This window comes from Sciurus vulgaris (genome assembly GCF_902686455.1).
Source record: "Sciurus vulgaris genome assembly, chromosome: 2".
In the NCBI taxonomy this organism is placed as follows: Eukaryota; Metazoa; Chordata; class Mammalia; order Rodentia; family Sciuridae; genus Sciurus; species Sciurus vulgaris.
The window spans coordinates 99,944,700-99,967,158 of NC_136462.1; the positions used below are offsets into that span (position 1 = coordinate 99,944,700).

General features: G+C 38.5%; 1 protein-coding gene across 1 annotated transcript in view; it reads left to right on the forward strand.

Moving 5' to 3' along the window:
• SCG3 (secretogranin III) overlaps positions 1 to 21,706 on the forward strand; it is a 47,632-nt gene extending 25,926 nt beyond the window's left edge. The window contains exons 9-12 of the mRNA XM_079129954.1: positions 3,107 to 3,190; positions 5,543 to 5,680; positions 16,446 to 16,526; positions 21,384 to 21,706. Of these exons, the coding sequence (XP_078986080.1) occupies positions 3,107 to 3,190; positions 5,543 to 5,680; positions 16,446 to 16,526; positions 21,384 to 21,502 (422 nt within the window). The 3' untranslated portion in view covers positions 21,503 to 21,706. The remainder of the gene's footprint in view (positions 1 to 3,106; positions 3,191 to 5,542; positions 5,681 to 16,445; positions 16,527 to 21,383) is intronic.
• Positions 21,707 to 22,459: the final 753 nt, after the last annotated feature.

Consider the following 22,459-nt stretch of genomic DNA (forward strand, 5'->3'; position numbering starts at 1 on the left):
GCTCCTTACTCTGAGTGGGGAAAGAGAAATAAATAGAAGAAGAAATCTCATAAAATAGGGAAATTCAGAATTATATCCTACTTTTCTACATGAAAAGTTTTACTTTTCTTTTTTAATAAACGAGCATATTTATTTTGAAAAGTCATTTAATATAAAAAGAAGTTTAAAAGGAAATGAAAATTACCAACAATACCAATATACTGGTAACATTTTGGTTTATATCCTTTTAGATGTTTTTCTGTATGTGTATACCTATGTAATTTCTTTGTTTATCTTAATTTAACCAAAAAAAAAAAATGAGTTCAGATTACACACAGTGCTTTGTGGCCTACCCTAGTCCTTTACAAATAAAGTACATTTTCAGATCAATAACTGTCTTATGTCAATACTCTGTAACACAGAAGTTCCACACATAATCATTTGTCCTGTAGGAATTCATCAGGGGCACTGGGGTTGTAGCTCAGTGGTACAGCGCTTGCCTAGCACATGTTGGGTACTGGGTTCGATTCTCTGTACCATATAAAAATAAATAAAATAAAGGTATTGGGTCCATCTACAACTTAAAAACATAAATTCTTCAGGGATGCTGCAAAGATTTATGTGCAAGGTAGGTGTTCTCACTGCTTTTTACTTCAATATGGTAGCCACTAACCACAAGTTGCCATTTAAATGAGAATAAAAGTGAATAAAATTTTAAAATCTAGTTTCTTAGTCACACTAGGCATATTTCAAGTGCTCAGTTTTTACATGTAGCTAATAGCTACTATGTTGAAAGGCACAGAAATAAATACTCCCTCATTGCAGAGAGTTCTGTTGGGCAACACTGATTTATAGGAACAAAACTAGATGTTCCACAAGAAGAAAATATCTAAAATAAACAATTTATCATGGACTATTAAAATTTTATTTTAAATGCTTATGTTTTCAAAATAATTGCGCATATTTATTATATGTTTGATGACAAGGGAAAAATGTTCATAATAAAATATGTCCTAATTTTGATGTTAAAAAATGGATATATAGTTAATACTAATAAAATGTTCTATATATGTTAAGTTATGCTTTATGTTAAAATGCCATGTCAGTTTCATTGCTCAGTGCCTTTGTTCTCATTATTTTTCTCCTCTGCTTTGGAACTTATACTCACCCACTGAAAAGTTCACACACACATCTGTATATAAGTGTACACACACACACACACACACACACACACACATCTGTATATAAGTACACACACACATAAAGATAAAAGGAAATATAACAATGTATCTCTGGGCATAATAAGTGTGATTTTTTAGAACTAATTTTCTGTCGCATGGTGCAATGGCATATATCTATAGTTCCAGCTACTCTGGAGGCTTGAAATCAGAAGTTCAAAGCCAGCCTGGACAACATAGTAAAACCCTATCTTTTAAAAAACACACAACTCTCCACCCCGTTTTCTTAATTTTTTCCAAAATATGTCTTACTCTTACAGTCAGAATATAAGTTGTGTTTTAAGTTATTGTTCTGTGTAAACATATTGACTTTTGGCATCTGCTCTGGGGATCCATCTTCAGGTCCCTGAGTGAGGGCAGTATAGGTAGAAGGGAGAAAACTGACCAGCTTTCTCTCCTGACCTCTGAGCCAGTGACAAGCTTTCTGTTCTGGTCCCACGGTGTATGGTGATTACAAAGCCTGTCAGCTATGGTTGCTATTTCAAAGAAGAAAACAGTGCATTATATAATAAAATATACCACTTTTCTTCTCTAAATAGGAGTAGGATGGGAGGAGTTTATTTGAAAAGAAATTATACGAAGTACGAATGGAATTTTTACAGACTAATTACAAAGAAATGCTTATTTGCAAATGGAAAAAGTTCTATCCTACAATATAGCACAGTGAGATATGTGACTGATTGAAAATCGGAGTGCCGGGGGTGTGGATTCAAACTCATTGTCACAAAGTAGACTGCTGTCTAGTAACACTTATGTGATGTTACTTCAAAGAGCAAAATTAAAATTTACTAATTTTGGACAAGGGTACAGATTTCAGTTTAGTATGAGTAGGAAAATTGTCACCCTTAAGACTACCTACCAAGCTGGTTGTGGTGGTGTATACCCATTATCTCAGCTACTCAGAATGCTGAAGCCAGAGGATCACAAGTTTGAGACCAGCCTCAAAAACTTAGTGAGACCCTGTCTCAAAATAAAAAATAAAAATCTGGGGGTGTAACACAGTGGTAAAGTGCCCCCGGTTCAATTCCCAGTACCATGAAAGCAAAACAAAACAAAACAAAAAAAGACTACCTAACAATAACAATATCTGCCTCATTATACAAGGCCTTAGTGAGGGCCCTGAATGACAGAAATTCAACTATTTGCCTTAAGCAAAAAGGGAATTTATGGCTTCATGTAACTGAAAAGTTCACCAGGGCTTGGGATTAGGTAGAAGGGTAGTCTGACGTTGAGTTTGTGGAGTCCATGAGTAGTCTGAGGAATTAGTATCTTCTCATTCCACAGCTGTGACTTTCTATATGTTGATTCATTCCAGACAGGCTGCTCCCTTGGGAACTAGATGCCTGGGACAGCCCCAATATCACATCTTCATAGCACAGCAATCCCTGTAGAAAAGAGCCACTTTCTTCCAATTGAGTCTTATCGACCAAGACTAAGTTGAGTGTTCATCAAACCAGTCACTCTAGATCAGGGTCATTAGTCAGGATTCGGGTACCCAGCCACCACGTAGACAAGATTTCTGAGAGTGAGAGAGAGCTGCATGTCCCAAGAGAAAATCTCAAGCTACAGTAACCACAAGGTATTATGTAGGTCAAAACCACAGATGTCTACTCCAGGTCTCAACCCTAGAAGTGCTCTAGTCGTGGCCACAGAGATGCAGAAGAAACTTCTGCAATTAACTGAAGAGGAAGAGGAACTTGAGGATTCAAATGAAATGCCTTTCCATCCTGAGAATCTGTGATTCTTGGAAGTAAAATAAGGCCAAGCACCTTGCTAGCAGTATTAATATTTGGGAATTATTAGTGTGATATTTCTGACGAGATTTAAACATTTTTAGTAAAACTCTGATGATATCGCTCAGGAAATTATATTTCTTCTCCTTCCTCCAGAAAACTTGGATGAAACAATTGCTCTTCAAACCAAGAACAAGTTAGAAAAAAATGCTACTGACAATAAAAGCAAGCTTTTTCCAGGTAGGATTTATTTACCTTTTTTTTTTTTTTTTTTTTTAGCTTTTAGAAGAAAAAGTTTTAAAATCTTAAAAGTATAACCATAAGATTAAGTAAATATATCCTTGGGTATTTTGTGGTGCATCATGGCACAAAAATCTGATCTCAAAAAGCACTGAAAAATAATGTAGTTCTTTTCCAAAGATCCTATGAGGTGGCTGGTGGAGAAGGAAAGATGGTTACATCACAAAACTGAGCAATCCTTTCTAAAAGTGTCTTTTAGATATCTTTTTTTCTCCCCAGATCACCACTTCTCCTAACTACCGTTCTGGTCATCTATCTTTTTTCCAGTGCCCCTACTTTTTCTTTCCTCTCCCAGATCATCTCTCTTTTCTGGGATGGTCTGAGCCTCTAACTTCCTTCTCAGTTACTTTAGTTCTACATCTCCACTCATAACCCTGCTCAGCCCAGCAAACAAACATCACAGAGCTGAGCTGTGCAAAGAAGCCTCCTTTCAAGGGGGGTGGATGGGGCAAAAAGAGAAGATTGACAATTGCAAATTATTATACTTTAATTTTGTCCCAATAACAGAAATGATGTACATATTCTTGATAGCATAATGTATAGCCCCTTAAGATGATTTTTTTTTTTTAATTTTAAAAGCAGGACTTTTTTGTTGTTTTGTTTATAATAGGGCTGGAGATTGAACTTAGAGCTTCATGCTTGCCATATAAGCACTTGATCACTGAACCACATCCTCAGCCCTATTTTGTATTTTATTTAAAGACAGAATCTCACTGAGTTGCTTTGTGAGCCTCAGTTTTGCTGAGGCTGACTTAAAACTCTCCACCTCCTGCCTCAGCCTCCTGAGCCACTGGGATTACAGGCATGCACAAGATACACATTTTAATATAATGCAGTGCACTAGGGAATATTTCATATGAGATAATATCTTATTTCTTCTTTCCTATTTTTTTCTATAATAAAAATACTGTGTTAAAAAAAAAGTTTGTTAGGGGCTGGAGTTGTGGCTCAATGGTAGAGAGCTTGCCAGCATGTGTGAAGCACTGGGTTTCATCCTCAGCACCACATTAAAAAATAAATAAACAAAGATATTGACTCCATCTACAACTAAAAATATTTTTAAAAAATGTTTATGGACTGAGGTTGTGGCTTAGTGGTAGAGAGTGCTTGCCTCACATGTGTGAGGCACTCGGTTCGATTCTCAGCACCACGTATAAATAAATGAATGAAATAAAGGTCCATCAACAACTAAAAAAATATTTTTTTAAACAAAGTTTGTTAGACTGCTTGAGTTTCCTACTGTCTTGTTTACTGGTGTGCATGACAATTATTTTCTAGTGGTTACCTATGTCAAGGTTTATGAATTTCAGTTCAACACAGGATTGCTCAAAAGAATACAGCTACTTAATATAGTGAAAATTAAGAAAATATTACTCCATTTTGACAGCAAGATTCTAAGTTCCTTTTTCACATTAGGTTGGCCAGGGATAATGGAGCATGAAGAAAGGGTGAGAAGAGAAATTTCTGCCTTAGCCCCAAATCCTTGAGACTGGATAACTACAGAGTTATTCTCACTTGGAATCAAGATCCACCAAATTTACTTTGGGACTTGGCAAATCCCACTTGATCACCAACACTGATTAAAGTAAAACAAATAATGCTGAGAGTGTGGCTCGGCAGTAGAGCACTACCACTAGCATGTGCAAGTCCCTGGCTTCCATTCCAGCACTGGGAAAAAAAGACAAATAATTGAGCTTAGTGACACACAAGTCCCAGCTACTTAGGAGATTGAAACAGGAGGATTGCTTGAGCCCAGAAGTTCTCAAGACCAGCCTCGGCAATAGAGCGAGACCTCATCTCTAAAAAATAAAATAACAGAGATGCTTTATCTTCTACTGACATTGCAACAGAAGGGAAAGAATGCTAAACTAGAATCTAGATAGCTGGAGGTAGGGGGGCCCCACTTTTTGTTAACTTAACGTGTGATCTTAGGAATATCTCTTCCTTCTCGAGTCCTCAGTTTCTTCTTCTCGGTTTCTGGTCCTCAGTGAGGTAGAGGGTTGAACTAGATAATTACTAAGATCCTTTTCAGCTCAAAGAAATAATCTAACCTCAAATTGCACCTTTTCAGGCTTGTGTTGTGGCTCAGTGGTAAAATGCTTGCCTAGTATGTGTGAGGCACTGGGTTTAATTCTTAGCACCAAATACAAATAACTGAATAAAATAAAGGCCTATCAACCTCTAAAAATATTTTTTTTAAATTGCACCTTTACAGTAAAGTTTATTTCTGCATTAGGAATTCATGCATGCATAGGAAATTGTGTTATAACAACAATGCACAATTGATTACAGTGCCATCAGAGAAGAGTCACGAAGAAACAGATAGTACCAAGGAGGAAGCCGCTAAGATGGAAAAGGAATATGGAGCCTTGAAGGATTCCACAAAAGATGACAAGTCCAACCCAGGAGGAAAGACAGATGAACCAAAAGGTATAGAATTGACAGCTCTAGGTTGGCAATTAAATTAGGGAAGCAAATTTCCTTAATTATTTAACCACTGATTATAGCACAACAAATACCTTTAGGAACATGGTAAAAGCCACAAATCCAGTACATCACATTTTCTTAAATAGCTTAAATATGCTGTATAATATACAAATTACATCTTCCCAGGATTTCAGAAGCTTTTCCAGACACCCAAAGAAAAAGACTTGTTGAGGCTATAAATTCTAAGTTGTCAGTCCTTTGATTTTATTTCAGGTCAGAATGTGGACCTGGTTGTGTAGTTCAGTGGTTAAATTGTCCCCCAACCCTGTATTTTTTTTAATACTAAGATTGAAGCCAGAGGTGCTTGACTATTGAGCTATATCCCAATCCTTTTTGTTTTGAGACAGGGTTTCACTAAGTTGCTAAAGTTCTCACTCAATTGCTGAGCAGGCCTCAAACTTGCAATCACTCTACCTCAGCCTCCCGAGCTGCTGGGATTACAGACATGCACCACCACCCCAGGCTCAATACCCTTGTTTCAAAGTTATGTTGTTGTTTCATAGAAAATTACACTTTATTTATGTATGATCTATCAAAATGTATAAATGCATTCTACTGTCATGTACAACTAACTAGAACAAATAAAATTTCAAAAAATTTAAAAAAATATCAACAAGCAAAAAAGAAAATTTACATCCTTATACTCAGATAGATACTCTTTTTCTGAAACCTGGTGTCTTTTTTGTTTTTTTTAATATTTCGTTTTAGCTGTAGGTGGACACAATACCTTTGTTTTTTTTTGTTGTTGTTGTTTGTTTGTTTGTTTTTGTTGTTATTGTTATGTAGTGCTGAGGATAGAACCCAGGGCCTCAAGCATTCTCAGCGAGCACTCTACCACTGAGCCACAACCCCAACCCCTGAAACCTGGTGTCTTTACCAGAAGCTGTGAACATGTGGTTTGAAACCTACCTTATATTTTGGTCAGTATGGTACAGTGAACTATGGCATAATTGGAACCCTACTTATATCTTACCAATGTCTCATTAGTAGGTTCATGTAAAGGTTTTTTCCCTGGGAGGTAACATAACTAGGTTAGTGCTCTCTCTTGAGGCAGGGAGCTTGGCACTTAGATTATTTATCATCTGAAACCACACCATTGGGCTCTCTTTTCATTGGTTATTCTGTATAACCATCATTGTCAATGAATGAATGAACTTTGCTTATTCCTTACTGTGATATGATGTGAGACCACAAGAGCTGATCATGCTCATGATATAGCTCTTAATTTTGGAGGGATTACTTTGCCCACTTATAACTTCTCCCACCCAGACTCTCCTGCTTTCACAAATAGACACAGGTTTAAATTTACACTCGATAATAGACCTGTACTTAACAATGCCTAAGTATGAAGTAGAAAAAGAAACTATGCATTAAATACCTTGTAATTAAATAATAGCAAAATGTACAAACTAGTTCTCTTTTTTATAACTACCTCCTTCATTAACACTTTCTATTGCATTAACCATTCATATAAGTTGTTGTGGTTGATGATGATGATGTTGAGATAGGTTAGTTTGGGCGATCAGATTCCCCTCCATTTCTCCTTTGTCTGCTTAGTACATCCTCTCTGGTTCCTGGCAAAAACAGGGTATTCTGGACCCACTTCCACTTTATTTTCACAAGACTTGAAACCAATTCCCTTCCAGAGTTCTAGTTCCTTCTTGTAGAAAATATAGTTAGAGACCTCAACCTGGGTTTTATGGGTTCAAATGTATCGTGATAGTGGCCAAAGGTGCTTCTATTTCATCTATTGGGACCTTTTTAGAGACAGGCTGAAAAATTTTTTTCTTCTTAACATACAAGTTCGTGTAGTTTTCCTGTCTCATGAAGCTTTTTATTTCTGTACCCTAGCATGGATTTCATGAACCATCACAATTTTCTTCTGCATTGACATAGTTGACATATCACCTCCAACTGTTTGGTAGTAGCCTGTTTGGAGAAAGGTTATGAGTTTGCATGAGCTCAGGTGGAAAGACTGTGAGGATGACTAATTCATAATGTCTGTCACGGGCAAGGGAAGGCAGAACTGATAATAGCTGTGCCATATTTGAGGACCCCGTAGGTACACTTTTTTAAATTGTGGCAAAATATATATATAATTTACCACCTTAACTACTTTTAAATGTACAATCCAGTGACAGCAAATATATTCACATTATTGTGCTACCATGACCACTAATCATCTTCAGAACACTTTTCATCTCTCATTCCTCCTTCCCCATCTCTGGCAACCACCATTCTACTTTCTTTCTGATTACTCTAGGTACTGCACGTAAGTGGAATCATACAGTATATATCCTCCTGTGTGACTGGCTTATTGAAATTAGCATAATGTCCTCAGGATTCATTCATGTTATAACACATCAGAACTTCCTTTCTTTTTAAGACTGAATAACACTCTGATGTATTGGATGTATATGTTATATTTTATTTATCCATTCATTTGTCTATGGACCCTTAGGTTGTTTTTTTTTTTTTTCTTTTCAACAATGCTGCTATGAACATAGGTATACCAATATCTCTTTGAGATCCTGCTCTCAATTCTTTTGGGTATATATCCAGAAACGGAATTGTTAGATTATATGGTAATTCTACTTTTAGTCTTTTGAGAAGTCATTATACTGTTTACCATACTGGCTTGTGGCCAGAGACAGAGAACCAGCACACAGCATGATAGCTCTCCTCCAATAGAAACTCAGCAGGCCTCAGTCATTTCCTCTGGGAGCAAGCTAGGTATAATGATTGTATTTCACTAGAACACAGCAAAACATAGGTTAGGTCCTTCATCTTGCGAGGCAGCATGTTCAGTGCTTAAGACAATACCTTATATTACTGTGCAACAATTCCTAGGAATGAGTGCTGACAGATCTCTTTGCTTTTTTTTATTTAAAGAAAACATTATGTAAAAAAGGAATAGGAAGCAGATAATTTATGGTAGCCCACTATTGCCCATACAAGATATAGGGCATGTTAGTCAGCTTTCTTGTACTATAACAAAATACCTAAGATGATTAACTCATAAAGAGAAAAGATTTATTTTGGTACACAGTCCTTTATTTGTGGGCCCCATGACTTTTATACCTATGGTGAGTAAGCACATCTTGTTGGGAACACATGGTCAAACAAAACTGCTCTCCTTATGGCCAGCAAGCAAAAGAGAATGAGGAAGAGGCTGAGGTCACACAATCCCCTTAGGGCATGCCCCCAGTGATCTAGACACCTCCTACTGGGCCCCACCTGTTTAAGTTTCTACAACCTCCCAATAGTGCCACCCTGAGAACCAAGTCTTTAGCACATAGATCTTTCAGGGACATTCAAGACCAAACCATATCAGTGTGTTTGGAAACAAATGTTAAGGGAATATTTCCCTTTTTTGTTAGGATTTCTATTAGAGAGTAATGGGAAACAAGGAGGGTAAAGCTCTGTGTATCTAGGGTGATTCTTTGTAATGGTCTCCTGAAATATTAGGAAGAATATAGATACTCAAAGTTAAAATTAGCCCTCCACTCCATTATTTAGAAATTTAATGTATTCATATTACCCCATCACCATTACTCTAGGGTAAGAACAACTAATTCTAATGCAGTTTAGAAAACATAAAACTGAGCTTATGCCAAGAATCAACACTTTAGGGGGAAATGTAATTAATCTCCCAAAGAACATACTATTTTTTTTTTTATCTTTGTACTTACAGTTGGTTATTTGCACTTTTTTCCAGGGGCTATTTTGCTTCTCAGTCACAAAACCCAGTGAGACAACACCCATTGTCTCTAGGCAGAAAAATAAAGCATGCACATGGGTGAAGGCAGGGTTGTCTAGGTTTCCTGAGACATTTATCTGCAATAAATTAGCATTTATTCCAACGGCATGCCTGGCACTGTGCACAGGAAGCAGCTACAGAGGGACTATAAGAACCAATACCAGGCACAATGGCACATGCCTGTAATCCCAGAGACTCATGAGACTGAGGCAAGAGGATTGCAAATTCAAGGCCAACCTCAGAAACTTACTGAGACCCTGTTTGGAAATAAAAAAATAAGAAGGGCTCAGTGATAAGGTACCTGTGGGCTCAATACCAAGTACCAAAACAAACAAACAAAATAAACCCCAATGCCTGTCTTTGAAGACTCAAGAAAAATTTGAAACAACCCAAGAATAGTTCTTACTCCATATGTAGGAAAGTACAACATAGGCTTTGTGAGTGCATGCAAATCTCACTGATGAGCCAGGCATGTAAAGAACGGGCTCTCTTTAGAAAAGAAAGTTGGAAAGCATTACAGAGTAGAACAGAGGATGAGATAATGGCTCAGCTAAAATCACTCAAGAAAATAATTGTTAGCAGGACACACTGGCAGCAATATCTGTAGGGAGTTTGTTTTGGACTTGTGATGTGAGGTTGCCCATGTAACTACAACAGATATTTATTATTCATGTCAAGTCTTGGACTGGGTCCTCTGAGCAATATAAATAGGAATAACAACAACAACAACAACATCCTATATTTTACAGAGCATGTCTACATGCATCTCAATTGAGATTTAATGGATTTAATGTAAAAAAATTAATTGCCGATGATGAAAAATGGCACACTCACCTTTGAATATAATTTAGTTAGACTAAACTACTAAACTCTTGCTTTCTACAGGGACTCAGATTAAGGTGTTTTTGTGTGTGTGTGTGTGTGTGTGTGTGTTTTTTTTTTCCTTTTGTACCAGGGATTGAACCCAGGGGCACTCAACCACTGAGTCACATCCCCAGCCCTTTTTTTTAAATTTTTTAACTTTTTATTTTGAGACTGGATTGCTGAGGCTAGTTTAAAACTTGCCATCCTCCTGCTTCAGGCTCCTGAACTGCTGGGCATCACACCCAGCAAAGATATTTTTTAATGTTGATTTTGAATTCTTAAAATTATTTGAATGATTCAGTAAGTATTCCTAAATTTAGGACCATGCCAATGAAATAAAATGTATTCTAATTCCAACCACATTTATAAATTTGCTTAATTTTTCAAGTAAATTACTCTCTGGAAACTAAAGTAGTTTAAAACTTTATTCCATTATCTAAATGTGGCTCTTTTTGCCAGTTGGATGCTTACTCATTGACTTCTCATGTATGAGTCACTGAAAATCTTTTTAAAAAATCATCCAAGGGATGAGATAAGCTTTATAACCCCCGTAAACTTAATGCAGGGCTATCATTTCTCAAGTTTACGGCTAGATAATAGAATTAGTCGGAAAAAGTGATCACTAAGATACTGTTACCTAAATATCCTATCATTCCCATATCTTTTTTACATGAGCCAGAAAAGTTAGCCCTATTTAATTTATAAATTCATAATAAATTGGCTAACTCATGTGAATACTCTTGTTGTTAAAGCAACATAAGAAGAGACAATTCATACCTCCATTCAAGTCCCAAGGCATTCTGCTAGAAATGTCCAAAGGCAGTCTGCTCTTTCCCTTGAGGCACCAGGTGGGATAAGAGCTCAGCACAGGCACAAGAGTGGTCTCTCAAAGACAGCAAAGGAAAAGTTCTTCCCACATGTAGAAACCATGAACTTTTTTCAAATTCACCCCTTAATTAACAAGTCAGTAAGGCAATGCCCAGAAAATGAAATGACTTGTTCAAGATCTCCTAGCCAGAGAGTGATGGAGCTGGGCCTGGAATCCATGTACCCTGACTCCCAGTCCAGTGCTCTTCTGTATTCTCACTGCATCTTATGGGTATGTAAAATGTCATCATTCTGGAGACATTCTTGAATTGAATGACTCTGTGGCCCTTGTGCCATTAGAAGTACCAATATTAGTTGTTTTGCTTTATACATTTTGAAAACTATAATAATAATTACTCTTGCCATAATTTTAAACATCATATCAAACTTAATTTTTTAAAATACTCTTTTAGAAGATCTAACATCTTTAGTACACACTACATTCAGTAGACTAACCCTGTTGATTTCCACACATTTTTTTTTCTTTTTTCCTTTTTTGCAGGGTCAGGAAGTGGTCAGGGTAGCATATTAGGGTCAGGACAAACTTGTGCATAAAAAAGGATATTTCTCTTACAGTGTTGAAAACCAGAGCAGACAGAAAAGCAGGGCCGCGTCTTGACTCTGGCCCTCGTCCCATCTGCTTCAGCGTGTGTTTTAAGGCTTGTTCCATATTACCTCAGCCATGAGCTATTTTTTTCCAAATGAAGCTGAAATAAATTGGGGGAAAAAATAGCCTGGCTTTCCAAAGTGGACTCTCATGGGCTTTTAGTACACACTGTGTAAATAAAAGATTTGCTTTACAGCTCTGAGAAGAGAAAATGTAAATAGGAACCAGCTGTTTCTTCCCAAGAGCAGAGGAACACCTGATTTCATTGCTGTTATTACCAGTGCTCCAGTAAATGCGTGGAGGTCCCAGTATGGGTGGCAGTGACTTCCAGACTTTGCCATACATTGAACTTACCTCAGGACTATTTACAGAAAGATTCTGATGCTTGTTTCCTACTTTTAGGTAGTATGACTTAATTGATATGAGGAATGATCTGGACATTAGGAATTTTAAAAGTGATTTTAACATGCAACAGTTTGAAAACTACTCCTTTTTGGCTAGTTTGATAACAAGAACTAAATTCTCCTAGTCCAAAAGGTGAATTTGACCTAGCTCCACTCATTAGAGGCTCCAGATTCAGTCTGGCTCAAAATAAGACTCTAGCCCTTACTGAAATGGGTCCCCGTGGGGCATGTCACTTAACTTTTTTGAGCTTAGTTACTTTTTTTTTTTTTTTTTTTGCAGTACTGGGGATCAAATTCAGGGCCTTGCACTTTCGAGGCAAGCACTCTACCTGCTGAGCTATCTCCCCAGCCCCAATCTTAGTTACTTCTTGAGCAAAATAAGAATAATATTTTTTGCATAGAGTTCTGTGAAGACTAAGTGACAGGGATGTAGTGTGCCTACCATGTTTGTGTTTCAGTGGTTTGTGATACACTTATTGCTGAGATGAAAAAAATCCATTGAATTTCAAGTCTTTCAAATAATTCATTTTCTTTGAGGCAGAGGAGGAAGGAAAGGAAAAAAAAAGTGACAGAGAAAGAGAGATCTGTTATGTATACTTTTTAAAAAATATTACTGTTTTCCTAGTTTGTATTCCATGCTCATTGAGTAATCTTTTAACTTGTTTTCTATATCCTTTATTCACTTACTTATTTGATGAATATTTATTGAGAGTCTATTATGTATCAGATTTTGTCCTAGGAATGAGGTACATCAGAAAATGAGGTATTTCTTAGGGCAGAAGACAAAATTGTTTTTGTGTGTGGAGTGGGGTACTGGGCATTTAACCCAGTGACACTTTATCACTGAGCTGTATCTCTAACCCTTTTTTTTTTTTTTTTTTTTTTTTTTATTTTAAGATAGAGTCTTGTTAAGCTGCTTAGGGCCTTACTGATTTGCTAAGGCTTGCTTCAAACTCACAATCCTCCTGCCTCAGCCTCCCAAGTTGCTGGGATTACAATGTGCCCCACTGAGCCCCACTCAACAATCTTAATAAGAAAATGAATCACATGAAATGGTGGAGGTGTGAGTCCTATGGATAAAAATAAAGCAAAAAAGAGGAATAGGGTGCTCTATTTTAAATTAGAGAGATTGTCCTAATCCTGTCATGACTCAGAAGATACTAGTCTCTCAATAGATTGCAGACTAGCTTTCTTTAAACTATAGTAAACTCATTCTCTGTTTGGGTTGATGATGTCAATATAGTGAATAAAATTTCTCTTATTCATTTCATACTTCTTTTTAAAACTCAGCACCATTTTTATGGGTGATTGGTTCCTGAGCAAAGAGCCACCTAACAAAATCATGCTGAGGCCTCTATTAGAAAGGGTCTTACATTGGGTGCCCCCAAAGCAGATCCTGAGTGAAGAACCTGAGATCAGTGTAGTTGAATTGGAAGGTGATCCCAGGAGGCACCACTGGGGGCAGGGAAAGTTACACAAGACAGGGAAGGAAAAGAAGTCGATGCATGTAAAATATGTTAATGAGCAGGCCCAACCTGGGCCACAGGGGCTTAATCCCACCACTGAGGATCCCTGGGAGACTGCTTGAGGGACAAGGAAGCTTGGGAATTGATGTACCAACTTTATTTACCATCAGTGGAGGGCTGCTCTATTAACATATCTGAAAAGAGGGAGGCACCAGGGCAGGGATTGTCTGTCACCCTATGCTAAAACCTCATAATAATTTTTTGCCTTCTTAATTTCAAATTTTTAGTGCAGTATTTAAAAAGAGGCTAAGTTGTGGTTTTTCTTTTCTCACATAAGCTTTCCACATTATTATGTGGTATTATAGTTTAGATTGTGGGAAGAATGCTTAAAATTAGTTCAAGAACAAGGTTATTTTCAGACAAACTCAAAGGTTTCAGAAACCCTAATTACCTAATGTGCTATCATTATCTCTTTATTAAAGCAACTCCTATGAAGATCACTAAATTTGATTTAAATTTTTACAAATACTACATTTGCATTCTACACTACATGAAGATCTCTTCTTGTTCAAAATGCCTTATCTAACTCAATTACTTTGTAGTAGAAATCACTGCTATGTCATCAAATCCAGTGGATCTTCTCAGCTGTGAGTAGTAATGGCAATCTCTACACTGATTGTACTGAGTGTTAGAACATCAGCCAAGGGGACACGGTTCTTCACATGCTCTGAAATTCTTGAAAACAAACCCCTGAAACCAACGTTGCCCACAACTGAATGGGGGCTGAAAATTATGGATCACTTTTTTTTTTTTTAATCTATTTATCCCTTTTTGCATAGAGGCTTCTCTTGAGTTTTAAGGCAAGAATGGTCCTACGACCAGGGAAAAAAGGATGCTCAGGAAGCCATTTAGGTAACTGCAGTGTTGGAAATGGAAACACTGGCAAATCTTAAAGTAATAATGTTATTGTTCATGGACTTTAGTCAGAAATACCCAAGTTCAAGACTGGCTCTACTACTGACTAATCATTCTAACTCTGCATATTGCTTTAATCTCTCTGTGCCTCCGTTTTTCATCTGTAAAATGGGGATGATAAAAGGATTTCCTCAAAAGGTTGTTGTGAGGAATAAATGAGAATGCATTTTGGAGCACAAAGCACAGCCCCATAAGCACACAGTACAGGTCGTTAACTAAGAGGTCTGTGCAGGAGGGTAGAGACAAGAGGGCTCAAAGCCACCTCAAAATGAAATGACCACACCATGCCTGGACAGCCATTGTTTCTGCAGAGGCCCTGAACTTTTTTTTTGTTGTACTTGGGATTGAACCCAGGAGCACTCCAACTGAGCTACACATCCCCAGCTTTTTTTATTTTTTATTTTGAGACAGGGTTTTGGTAAGGTGCTTAGGGCCTCACTCAGTTGCCCAGGCTAGCCTTGAACTTGAGATTTTTCTGCCTCAGCTTTCTGAATAACTGGAATGACAGGCATATGCCACTGTGCCTGTTTTTGTTCCTTTTGTTTTATTTTGTTTCTCTTTTATGGGGTGTGTGTGTGTGTGTGTGTGTGTGAGAGAGAGAGAGAGAGAGAGACAGAGACAGACAGAGAGACAGGTAGGCAGATGATCTGGTCTCTCTGCATATACTTTAAGCAGTAGGGTATGGTTGATTTTGATTTCTTCAGTATAGAACAAGACTACGCTAGTGTCCATATCTGAAGAAGAGGTCTTATCTTTCAGATAACGCAGGAGGTATCAGAAACTAAGATCAGAGTTCAAATTCCTGCTCTGTTGTTTCCTGACCTTCACCAAGTTACTGAGCCTCTGAGTTTCAGATTCCTTATCTCTAAGTTGTTAATATTCACTTACAGATGGTAATGCAAAGGGATCATAGAGTAGATGCCCCTCAGGGATGTGTACATCCAGGGGAGTTTTATTAGAATCAGTTCTGAAGTCTACCATTGGAACCTTAAAGTGAAACCCTGGTCATCTCTTCCTCTGAGTTTTTTGTTTGTTTGTTTGTTTGTTTGTTTGTTTTTGTCTATTTGTTTTTTGGTGCTGGGGATTGAACCCAAGGGCACTTAACCACTGAACCACATCCCCAGCCGTTTTATTCTGTATTTGGAGATAGGTCTTGCTAAGTTGCTCAGGACCTCGCTTAGTTGCTGAAACTGGCCTCCAAATTGTGATCCCCCTGCCTCAGCCTCCCAAGTCACTGGGATTAAAGTCGTATGCCACCACACCTGGCATCCTTGGGTTCTTATAGCCTCCTGCCCAGGATTGGGCAGAAGATTTGTAGAGATATTTATACAAAGCCACACATTTGAACTTTTAACTGAGGTGATGGAATCTTCAAGAATTTGCCCCTCCTTATTCACTCTTTAACTTGAGAATGCTCTTCAGTTTGAAAAATCTGTCCCTAGCCAAAAATGACCCAATCTAAGAGTAGTAGGGACCCATCTATCAGGTAAACAAAATCAAAACTCCTCTCTGCCTGGATCTCAGCCTGTACTTATTTATGTGTGTGCATAATGCTTACCAACTTAGTCTCTCTCCTGCACTTTTGTCCCCACTTGATCTGCTTGACGCACATCTATACAAACATGCACACTACCTAGCTAGGGTCATCACCTCTCAAGTGCTCCATGAGTCCAATATTTATGGTTTTGAACATCAGTGTGGTTATTAAAAAGAGATGCAGTGATGCTTTGTGAGTATTTGATACGATTCTCTCATTTTTTTGCAGGGAAAACAGAAGCCTATTTGGAAGCCATTAGAAAAAATATTGAATGGTTGAAGAAACACGACAAAAAAGGAAATAAAGAAGGTAGGGATTTGGTGTGTTTGTACATTGCAAACTTCACCCATTTGCCAAGAGCTCTTGTTACATAATGCTTCCTGTAATCAAATTGGCCTAAAGTCTCAGTCCAAGAAGACTGCAGCTGCCTCTGAGCTGCCAAGGGGAACAGAACCTCCCTTCTCTTATTATTCAAATCAGCCTTTCAAGGCATCTTCTTTTACATTTAGTTTTGAAAAATGTCAAGTGAAAGAAGAGGGATAATATAATGCATCTCCACATGTCTGTCATCCATCTTCAATAAGGATGAGCATTTTGCCAATCTTGTTTTACCTATCCCCTCACACCACAGCTTTCTTTTCTGAGCACATACTAGGTGCATCATGCAGGCACTCAAGCAGTCCCTCACTTATATAAAACAAAATACACCCTCTTCTGAGTGCCAGAGGTGTGAAGGATGACCAGACACAGCCCCCAGCCCCCAAACAATGAGGAGCGCACGGTGTCAACGCGGCCATGGCGGGCCCACTCAGTGCTGTGGCAGATGGATGTGGGAGCGCCAAGGGGGTGAGACAGTGGGGTGGGTCATGTTACCATGACAGAGCCAGTTGGGAGAAAGGATGGCAGGAAAGCCCTTGATGCAAAGGTAGGGAAGAATCCACTGAGGAGAGAGGGAGGGAGAAGGAACACTGGGGCCAAGACATAAAGGGGCAAAACAGAGGGATCTGTGGGAGCCATCTGTTTCCTCAGGACACTGGGTGTCTGTGGCAGGGAGCAGCAGTGAGGCTGGGAAGATGTTTGTACATGCTGCAAAGGAGGACAGCTTTAGCCAGGGGCGCCTAACTAGGTTAAAAAAGAAATCCATCTGGCAGCAGTATGGTTGCAATTGAAAAAATAAGACCCCAGAAGGCAGGAAAAAGATAAGGAGGCCAGGATCTGGAGCAGCAGTGATGGGTCTTTAAATCAAGGCAAGGCAAGGCAGAGGAAATAAAGAGGAAAGGAGCAACTCAAGAGCAGTCTGGTTGCATTTCAGGTGCCAGGCCAGAGCAGCTGCAAAACAGTGCTCCTCCAGTGAGATAAGTGATGCTTGCGATTGTCTACATTGAGTGAGAAGGAAACAATTACTATTATTTTGTTTAACGGTATGAATTCCCAAGTTGTCAATTACATTAAAATTCACATGAACTGCTGGGCATGGTCACACACGCCTATAATCCCAGCAGTTTGGCAAGCTGAGGCAGGAGGATCATGAGTTCAAAGCCAGGCCCAGAACTTAGTGAGGCCCTAAGCAACTCAGTGAGACTCTGTCTCTAAATAAAATACAAAGACTGGGGATATGGCTCAGTGGTTACCTTAAGTTCAACCCCAGTACCCAAAACACAAAACAAAACAAAAACTTCACATGAATTGTATTTCATCCAATTTATTATTGATTAAAAATGGATTATTTGAAACTTCTTTTTTTTCTCAAAAAAAAAAAAATATATTTGAGTCTAGGAGTGAAGCTCAGTGACAGAGCACTTGCCTGGCATGCCCAAGGCCCTGTGTTCTATCCCCAGCACTGCAAAAATCAGACAAACAAATAAACAAAACCCCCATGTCATTTTATGTACCACTAAGGAATAAAAACATGGTCAACTAAATTATAACATTCCAAAGTAATTGCAAAGACTTTAAAATGAAAATGTTAATCTATCCCAGCAACTCGAAAGGCTGAGGCAGGAGAAGCATGATTTTAAAGCCAGCCTCAGCAACTTAGTGAGACCTTAAGCAACTTAGTGAGACCCTGTCTCAAAACAAAAAATTAAATTTAAAAAAAAAAAAAAAAGAGAGAGATGGGGTTGGGACTCAGTGGTTAAGTGTCCCTGGGTTCAATCGCCAGTACAAAAAAAAAAAAAAGTTAAGATCAATGTAATATAGCATGCACCAAATGCATTCCAAAGCCAGTATAAATTATAAATTGTATGGTACATCAATTTAGAGTATTTATATCATTGTTTTCACTGAGTCAACACATGCCTCAGATGCCTGATCATAACTAACATCATCCTGCAAGTAATCTCCCTGTTCCAGAAATGATCCACCTAGTGAAATTTGGAAATGTGATGCTTGCCCAAGGAAGGCCTTGTGAGTGAACTTCAGGATGAGGGTATGAGAGTGCTGGGTTTCAGGTTTTCTTTTGCCTCCTGGAAGTGAGGACAATATGCTGTCTTGAAGACAGAAAAAGCCCTTTCTCCCCGTTGCTTTCACATGTCTTTGTGGCTTGACTTGGGGTCACTTCTCAAAGCCTATGGAGACCTAGGTGCTGGGGCCATGCAGTGGCTGCTGTTATGTGAACAGGAGGACTTAACCATTAGTTCTAACCTTTTCTAATCTCTCCTGGTGTGCTCTGTTTAGCTTGGGCCTGGACAACTGAAACCCTTTTCCAAACTCCAGAAATGGAAGCCCATGTGATGTGATACAATGATAATAAACTCTTAAACAGCCTTACAAAAAAGAAAAAGTGTGCTTTAAAAAAGCAAACCACAAGCTGGGTGTGGCATCGCACGCCTGTAATCCTGGAGAGACTGAGGCAAGAGGACCGCGAGTACAAACCCAGCCTCACCAATTAAGCAAGGTCCTAAGCAACTCAGCAAGACCCTGTCTCTAATTTAAAAATATAAAAAAGGACTGGGGATGTGGCTCAGTAGTTGAGGACTCCTCAGTTTAATCCCTGGTACCCCAAAAAAAAAAAAAAAAAAAAAGGAAACCACAGCCCATATGTCTTTCGAGCCCTACAAGCTTAATTAGAACCTCTTTTAAGGTTAGCAAGGTGACTACTAGCTTGTATATTCCAACAGCCAGCCAGGGAAGAGTTGGGATTATATTCCAAGAGCTTGCATAATGCTGTTTTTCTATTGCACACAGTCATACTCATGCCATAAAGATACAATTTTCCTCAAAAGAAAGCAAAGCCAGACATGATGACACATACCTGTAGTTCCAGCTACTGGTGGATCTGAGTTAGGAGGATCACTTGAGCTCACAAGTTCAAGACCAACCTAGGCAACATAGTGAGATCCCCCACATCTCAAAAAAAAAAAAAGGTCTGGTGCCGTGGTTTCGTACCTCTGATGCCTAATCCCATACATATGGGAAACTGAGGTAGGATGATAGGATGATCACAAGTTCAAGGACAGCTTATGCAATTTAACAAGACCCTGTCTCAAAAAAAGGACGTTAAAAGGACTGGGGATATAACTCTGATAAAACACCCCTGGGATCAATTCCCAGTACCAAAAAGGAAAAAGGCAAACTATTTTCATGTTTATTCATTCAAATCACTGGGACCTCTTCACATCTGTCATCAAGAGTCTGCCTGTTGTCTCATTAAAGATATTAATACTGCAAATCATTCTAAAAGAATTGGAATTAGTGAACCTGCGAAAAGCAGGTGGTGCCTCCTTGTGCCCTGTCAATCAGGAATCCAGGAATCATCTCCTGAGATACACACAAAATATATGTTCACCTTCTACTTTCTTCTGAGAAAAAGGAAAAAGTTAAAACAAAAACAAGCATGTATTCAACAGGTGCTTAATATACCTGTTAGAAGCTTTGTCTTCAGCACTCACGGTTGCAGAATGGTCAAAGCAATGACCACACACTGATCTGGTTTCTGAACCTGGCCCTACCACCACCTGCGCAAGTACCTTATGCTGTCAGTCCTGGTTCTTCATCTCTGAAATGAGCACACTGATGCTTACCTCATCAGGCTTTGTGAGGAGCAAATATGAGGATGGTTGTAAAGTGCTCAGTGCTGAGAGTTCTCTAAATCCTCAAGGCCACGCCCTAACGGGGAGCAAGGGCCCTGTTTGCTGCAGAGGAAATGAGCTCTCAGCCTCAGACTCACCTCCATGTAACACTTAAGTGTTTACAAGAGGTCCTTCCTGCTTCGTTTTCCCTTCACACAGGTGCTTAAAGATGCCCAAGTACCCAGGTTCAGTTACATTCAGCCTAATTAAGGGTGACTGTGCAGCCTCTATGTTTTCATGCCCCCCATATTTTTCTCTCCCCCTTACAAACTGGCAGAAGGCAGTGTTCGGTCATTTATGATTATAATTATCTACTAAAAGAACCAGGGAAGGTGTGGGGATTTTTAGGTCTTCAGTAAAATGCCACAGGCAACCTTCTTACTGAGGATCTCTTTGTGTTTTATGGATGAATTGATGTTTACACAGATATTTTTTTTCTTGTTATAAAGAGATTATGGTTTGGCTTCTTGTTCCATGCATATAATTCAAACAGCATGAAATGATAAAGGTAATTCTAAATTTGGAAAACAAAAATGTGAGTTGTCACATCAACAGGAATTTAACCTGATCTTATAAGTTCAGGAAGTCAGAACTCCTAGTTCTAACCATAATTTTGCCGCTTTTGTGACCTTAGACAAGGCACTTTAGCTTTAAGATCTTGTTACCCCACAAATGGTTTTTGGCCCAGCAGCATCAGGTTCTCCTGGGAGCTCGTTTAAAATGTAAAATTTGAGTTCCCACCCCAATCTGCTAAATATGAATCTGCAACTCTCCCAGGATCCCCAGATGATTGGCTTATAAACATTGACATTTGTTAAGCCCTGGTCTGAATCTGTTCCTCTTTGGTCAAATGAGATTGTACTTCTCTCTTGAGCACCACACAGGATTGTGATGAAGAGCAGATGAGATAATATGATACACATAAACATCATTTTAAACTGCAAAGTACTGCCCAAATGGCCAGAAGTAAAATGCCTTCCAATGTGAAAACAGATGATAATCCTGTTATTACACAAAATGATTCTCAATGGTAATCACTGTAATGGGATTGGTGTCTCTTGATCTTTGCTTATGATACTCCAATAATATTTTCCAGACTATGACCTTTCAAAGATGAGGGATTTCATCAACCAACAAGCTGATGCTTATGTGGAGAAAGGCATCCTTGATAAAGAAGAAGCCGATGCCATCAAGCGCATCTACAGCAGCCTGTGAAAGTGGCAAAAAATTCAGGAGTCTTTCGACTGTTCCAGAAAACATAATGTAGCTTAAAACACTTCTAATTCTGTGATTAAAGTTTTTTTTTTAACCAAAATATTATTAGAATGCTGAATTTATAGTAGTTAACCTTAGAAATGGATAAAACATAGCTTTCTTGCCACAAAAACTATCTGAAAAGTAAAATTGTATGTAAGCTGAGATTTTGTACATAGAATTCTTATTTCTTCATAGACTCACATTTTATAATTAATGTTGCTCTAGAAAAGCCTCTGATGGACCGAATATAAAACTAAGCCTTTTTTTATCTCACATACTCACACACACCCTGAAGAATTAAGGACATTCTGTTGTCAGAGCATGCCGGATACCAAATTACCTTGTAGAATATGTCTATTCCAAGATGTCATTTCCACTACAGTTCCCCACTGGGCATTGAAATAAATTTGGATTTCTTCACTCTATAGCTTGAAAGCCATCTGCTTTTCAGCTGCTCTTTTTAGGTGGCTCTTTGTTAGACCCAGTGGCACCAAAAGGGACTTGAATAATGGGCATAACATTTGCTGGATTTGCCCAAAATGGTGGTGCTCCTCACCTCAGCTATTTGGGAGGCTAAGGCAAGAGGATCACAAGTTCAAGGCCAGCCTGGGCAATTAGACAAGACCCTGTCTCAAAAAAAAAAAAAAAAAAAAAAAAAAAGACTGGGAGTGTATCTCAGCCCTGGGTTCAATCCCCAGTTCTACAACAACAAAAACATTTGTTGAATTTATTAACATTTTATCCCCACTCAACATTTTCCGTGAGTTTTTAGACATTGCGTTTGCTGATAAAGGGAAATTATTTATGTACTTTCCAAAAAGACAATTGAGGTTGTAAACAGTACAGAAGCAAGTTTAAAAATTTATGCCATATCTGAGTTATCTAAACTGGATTTGACCCAAACCATGGTAGCTC